The 6,741-nt window shown below is 40.0% G+C and overlaps 1 protein-coding gene across 1 annotated transcript; it reads right to left on the reverse strand.

Moving 5' to 3' along the window:
* Positions 1-1,255: 1,255 nt before the first annotated feature.
* LOC5567850 (DNA replication licensing factor Mcm7) lies at positions 1,256-3,934 on the reverse strand. Its single transcript, XM_001657664.2, has 3 exons — positions 3,726-3,934; positions 1,737-3,660; positions 1,256-1,675 (listed from the first exon to the last, which is right to left on the reverse strand). Exons 1-3 carry the CDS (start codon positions 3,751-3,753, stop codon positions 1,474-1,476), a joined length of 2,154 nt encoding a protein of 717 aa, XP_001657714.1. The 5' UTR covers positions 3,754-3,934; the 3' UTR covers positions 1,256-1,473.
* Between the last annotated feature and the right edge of the window lie 2,807 nt (positions 3,935-6,741).

A 6,741-nucleotide genomic window follows, 5' to 3' on the forward strand; every position in this document is an offset into this window, starting at 1 on the left:
TTTTCCGCGAGTTCGGGCATAGATTTTCCAGCTTTTCTTTATGAATTTCCCTAACGGTGAAAAATTTTGTGGAAAACTTTTTCCAGTTCATATTTTTTTTTTTGGATTTCTGAGAAAATTTGCTTAAATTTTCATATAAAAACTTTGTTTCTACAATGTTTCGGTCTTGAGTTATGATTTTTCAAAGAAAAGTCTTATATGACACATCTGGACATTTTTCACAAAATTGGCCATAACTGAAAAACGAAAAAAAAGTGCATTCCAAAAATTTCAGTGATTCAGCTTATAAAATAACCTTCAAAAAATTTTTTGAAAATTTTCCACGAGTTCGGGCAGTTTTTCCGGCTTTTCTTTACAAATTTTCATATTTTTTTGGGATTTTTGAGAAAATTTGCTTGTTTCTACGATGCTTCGTTCTTGAGTTATGATTTTTCAAAGTAAGTAGTGTCAAGGGAAAACAAAAAAATTCCACCTGAGTTTTCCGGAAAAATAGGCGACCCTGAATTTTTCTCATTTTTTTTTTTATTCATATATCCATGAGCCCTGCCTGTGGAAAAAGTTTCTTGAAAATCTGAGACCCTTCGGCCCAATTTGTACGATAATAAAAAAAAAACCCAATTACGTAAAAACAAAATGATTCTTTTACCCTATTCATTCACGGGCCTTCATTTGCGCGCCACGCCACACAAGCATACACAGTTTACTGCTAATCCGTGCTCTCAAGCACATACAACTAATTTGTCCCGCCCACTCGCATTGCAGGCTCTCAGCAGCCGAAAGAGAGAGAAAAAGTGACCACGTAAACGGCAGAGTGCATATCTTTTGCATATTTTTTTTGGTTTTGTTTTCAAAGGGGTAGGGATTTGACTGAAAATCGTGTTCGTGTTTGGTCGAATCGTGGGTTTCTGAGGAAGAGTGAGGAAGTGACAAATCGTACAACACAAGACGCACGACACGGGAAATGAACCGTTAGACCCGTTCTCTCGGTTTAGTTCGCTCTTTCTTTGCGAGCCGCTGAGCCACTAAATCGTTCGAAAGATCCGATTCACTAAAGTGAGTGATTCGGATCATATTCGTTCACTGAAAAGAGCCGTTTTTTACAGAGTTATTAGGCAACATCTGCATCCCTGTCATAAAATAATAATAAAAAAAAGAAATATAATTTGTCGGTGGTTTATGCAAAATGTAACGAAGTAAAGCCAACGACCATTGAGGCAGTTTATCATTAGTTGTTTCAATCATTTGGAAACACACGTTTTGTTTGTCGTCAAGCCACTGTATACTTTATTGAACGAAAAGTTGAAACCTTTCACGTTATTACATTGTACTATCGGCATAAAAACGGTTAAATTGATCAATAGTAAACCGTTATAAAACAATTAAACTTAGAATCTTATCAACTAGAGAAAATGCGAACCAAAATAGTTATTGATGTAAAAAAAGGTAAAAAGTAGACCAAAAAGGAAAACGCATTTAAATGAAGGTGATTTTGGTCCTCGTCTGATTGACCTGCCACACGTTGAGCTCCTCGTACTCTACGATACAAGTATCCACCTCATCCGGTTTGTAGCCCTTGGTAGTGGCCCGCTCCAAAACGTCGGAGATTTTGACCGTTTTGCTCGTTCCGGCCAACTCACTTATCAGGGCAAAGATCTTATCGGAGGTGTTGGGAACGCTGTAAACAAAATAGAATTGTGAAAATTGGTGCCGAATGAAAATGGTTATTGTTCACATACTGAGTAGTCTTCTGCTCGGTCAAATTCAACGAGTCCTTGGACATTTCGACCAATCGGAGCGCTTCCTGCACATCGTCCTTGTCCACTTCATCGGCCAAACGGAGCCGAGCAAGAGCAGTCGACAAACGGAGAATTCCCAGCAGGTTCCTAGCGGAAGTGAAGGTTTGGTCCTTTCGGTTGAGAGCTTCGCGGCGCAATTCCACGTAGGCATTGACGAAATATTCCGACAATTCCGGGGTGATGACGGGATTCTTGCGCTTGCAGAGTGAAATGTAACGACGAATCAGTGACATATCTAGGGCCTTAATGCGACTTGGTGGCTGCTTAAGATGGCTGTGTACGAATGTAATGTGCTTGGCCAAACGGAGATCATTGTCACGGTCAGGCTTATCCTGAATTAACCACAGAAGATCGAAACGGGACAGCAAAGCAGCCGGAAGCTGAATGTTTTGTTCGATTGTACGACGTGGATTGTAACGGCCGTATGCTGGATTGGCTGCTGCGAGAATGGAAACTCTAGCGTTCAAGCAAGTCATTATTCCGGCCTTGGCAATCGAAATTGTTTGCTGTTCCATAACTTCGTGAATAGCGACACGATCGTTTTCAGCCATTTTATCAAACTCGTCAATGCAGCAAACTCCTTGATCGGCCAATACCAGTGCTCCTCCCTCTAGCATCATTTCACCGGTCAATGGATCCTTCATAACAGCCGCCGTTAAACCTACTCCAGAAGAACCACGTCCTGTAGTATACTGACTACGAACAGCCAGACGATCGATATAACCCAATAGCTGAGATTTGGCGACACCAGGATCTCCCATCAAACAGATATTAATGTTTCCACGGATCTTCATTCCATCTGGAGTACGATCAACTCCACCAACGAGCAGCAGAAGCAATGCTTTCTTAACATCCAAATGTCCATAGATTTCCGGCGCGAGACTGCTGGCCATCCTGGTATAGAAATCATCCTTTGCCAGTTCAGCCATCTCTTCCTCGGTGATTTCATTACTGTTTTCTCCTTCATCCGACTTATTCAGGCATACGAGACGATGTGCCTCCAGGAATGTCTCGCTTAACAATCCAGAAACCATCGCTCGGAATCCTGATTTCTGAAGAGGCAGGAAAATGCCGCTGATCACGACATGATCTCCAGGCTGCGCCAAACGTGTGACTTCTCCACGACACATCACCGTCAAAGAGCGTGGAATATGTCCCACCGGAACTTGATCGCTGTGCTCTTGGATCTTGAGTTCCTGGAACTTCATAAACTTGGAACCGCGGGTTTGCAGATACAACCTTCCACCAGCTTTGTTCACGCGGCAATCCTCCGATGGACAATCAATCGCTGGCATGAAACTCATGGACGAAACCGGTTGATAAGTTTCGGCGCCACAACGATCGCAAGTATAAGTGGCCACGGTCATCATCGGTTTCACTTCCGTGCATCGCGTTACGATACCTCGAACCGTAACCAGTTTACCGATGCTTTCTGCCTTCACCTCACGAATGGAAATCGCTTTGGAGGAACTCGGGGCCTTAAAGTACACCTCGAAGCGTTTGATCAGTTCCGCGGGAATGGAATTCCGGGCATCTCGATGCTCGTTCGGGTTTCTCATACGAGATTGCATCAACAGACGATGTTCAATGTAGATGTCCAACGGATCCTTGCTCACAATTTCCCGCTCCTTATACGAGGGCAGCAGATCGAAAACGGCATCCGAGAACAGCTTGACGTAACGGCGGCAGTTTCCTTGAATGGCTTCCGCCAGCTGGTCATTATAACTCGTCACGTCATCCAAATCGATCGTCAATGCAACCTGCTCTCGATGGGCAATGTTGGTCATTTGACGGGCGTAGACGAAAATCTTCTTGCCATCCTCATCCTCCTTGTAGAATTCCGTGAGGAAGGAGTTGATCGTTTCTGGAAACGGAAATTCCCGAGAAGTCATTTTGGCATCGATGGATGTATTCAAATGTTTTACTCACCTTTGTCGGCAGTGTAATCTCGTTGCATTGTGACGAAAATTGAATCACCGATCGAAAGAAACCCACGCACTTGAAAACGATTACAATTAAACAATAATCTAACGGAAATTCAACAAAAATCAGCGAAATTCTACCACTAAATCAACGCTCTTGAATACAGAACAGAAGCAGATGCTTGAATGCGATGGCGGTCACTTCCCGCCAAAACATACGAACGAAGAAGTCAAAAGAAAAGTAAAGATGACAGATGTGACGAACGATTGGTAACTGAACCCCAGCGAGTGGAAGGAATTCAGTTTGAATCAACTTGATGAAATTGAAAATACACTCAAAAAAAAGTCATCGGATTACTATCACGTTGGTTTGCAAATACCTTTTGAAGGGTAAAAAATACCCATTTCCGCTAGTAGTGACTCACCATATTTATAAGGACTGTTCATTTTATAAAGTGGACACCTTTCTTATGCTGTATCTGTTTTATTTATTGATAAAATCTTAAGCCTTGATTACACTACGCGCGCAATGCACGAACGTTCGTTCAAAAATATTCGTTCAATATTCGCGCGAACTGTTCGAGGTTCTGTAGGTACAAGATGTTCGCCCATGTATTACACAGTTCGAACAAACACGACTTTGGTTCTATGACTGTTGGTCATAGCAACCAATGTGTGGTGTATTAATTGTTCGTCAAAATGTCACTGCTGCTGTTGCTGTTATCAAAGTATATTATTAACATACGATTTCCCTCAACTAATATTTCTTTACTTACAGATAATTATAATTCTCCTATGGTTCCTTCAAAAACCCTTGCAAACATCAGTGCAAGATTGTTATAAATTGTCATCGGGAATGACCCAATAAAAATGTCAAGGAAATCGTTTTGAAAATTCGACCAAAACTCAAGAACTGCATAAATTTTTAGAATTTCCCCTCCTAGGACATCGTTTATTGAATGTTTATCAATTCCTTCGGAAACCCATTAGATATCTCCAGGAAAAACTTTTGTTCGGACACAGGTTTTCTAGACCGGTTTCAATAGGGGCTCCTGAAATACCTCCAGCAACTCATTCAGGACTTTGGCAGGAGATCCTACAAGAATTATTTTTTTCAAGAATATGTATTTCTACAGGGATTTTGCCAACAGTTTCTGCGATTTTGCCAACAGTTTCTGCCGAAATGCCTTCAGCGATTTCACCATTGATTGATTCAAATAGATTTATCATCCAATAAAATCTTTATCAAATCAAAGGATTATTCTGAAAACTGTTCCAGGAATTATTACTCCTTTGGAGATTCGTTCAAAGATTCTTCGAGCGATTTCTCCTTATACTTCTCCAAAAATTCTTCGAGATACACATAAGAATTCTTCTAGGAAAATCACTATAGGGATTTATGCAGAGATGTTTTCAAGGCTATTTCCAGGTTACTCTACGACAATTTTTTAATGGTTTACTTTAGATATCTCTCCATTGATTTCTTCATAAATTCCTCAAGTAGTCCTCTCGATATTTTTCTACGAATTAATTCTGACTTTTTTTTTCAGAGATCGCCTCAGGAATTCTTCCGGAGATTCAACTGAAAATTCATCTGAGGATTCTTCAAGAAATAACTTCATATATTCCTATAGAGATTCTTCAAAAGTTTCCTTCAGGAATTCTTCAAGGAAAATTACTACATAAATTATTTTTATGATTTATTTTCAGGCAATTCATCAGAGTTTTCCTTTGGAATATTCCCAGAGATTCGTTCTTGGGCTCCAAAAAATCCTCCGGGGATTCCTCTGTGAATTTCTCTATCAATTCCTACAGAAATTCACCCATGAATTCCTTCAAGGATTTCATCAAGTAGAATAAGTAGTCCTCCAGGTTTCAACCCAATTTTTTTTTAAGAGATTCTTCCTGAAACACCTTTCCTGAAGAAGGGTCTAGATAAATCCCTGAATAAGTTCCTGGAGGGATTCCTGGAACAATCTCTGAAGGAACCTCTTAAAAATCTACAGTTATCTCAGGAGGAATCATCAGTGAAATTTATGGAAAGAATTCTGGAAAAATTCTTGCCTATGAAGTGAATCCCGAGGAAACCTCTGTAGAAATTTCTGAAGAAATCCTTGGAACATAAAACATGCTTTTCGTATGCATAATCCTTATATTTTCAATGTTTGTTTTTACAATAAAGGCTGCGTAGACGAAAATCAATTTTCATTAAAACATACAATTAATTCTCTAGCAGCTCATCCCTGGAACAATGTCTAGAGGAAACCATTAGAGATTTTCTGAAGCCTCGGAGGAATTCATGATAACACAGACTGGAGAAATGTCTGCGGGGATATTTTTAGATATTTTGCTAGAGTAATCCCTGGAGGCGTCTCTGGAGAAACTCCTGTAGGAAGAATGGTCTAAGTTAATTACTGAAAGACTTTTAGAGAATCCTTGGAGGTATCCTAGGAAGCATCACTGTAGAGATTTTGCTAGTGGAATCCCTATATAAATCCCGGGAAAACTTCATGTAGAGATTTTTCTGTGGAAAACCCTGGAATTATCCTTAGAGGATTTTTTTTGTAGAAATATCAGAGGAAATCTTCGGATCCATGAAGAGATTTTCCAAAAAGAATTGATGTAGAGATTTTACTGGAGAAAATTTTCCTAATGTAATTCATGGAGAAATTGTTAGGATAATTTCTGATGAAATTCCTGCAGCAATTCGTGGGAGAATCTCTGGAAGAATTCGAAAAGGAACTCCTAGAGGAACCCCTGGATGTTTTTTGGAAGCCTTAAACGAATATCTCGAGAAATGTCAGATTAATCCCTGGAGGATTATCTGGAGAGATCCTTGGAGTAAGTCATGGAGCAAGTAATATTTTTAGTAATGTTTGCAAAGATTATCCTTGTGTAACTCCTGGAAAAATTCCTGGAAAATACATTGTAGAATCTTTGTAGACATCTTCTTAAAGGAATCCTTGGAGAAGTCTCTGAAAGATTTGCTAGAAAAACCTCTGAAGGAATACAAGGATATATCG

The sequence above is a fragment of the Aedes aegypti genome, chromosome 2 (assembly GCF_002204515.2).
Source record: "Aedes aegypti strain LVP_AGWG chromosome 2, AaegL5.0 Primary Assembly, whole genome shotgun sequence".
NCBI classification, from domain to species: domain Eukaryota; kingdom Metazoa; phylum Arthropoda; class Insecta; order Diptera; family Culicidae; genus Aedes; species Aedes aegypti.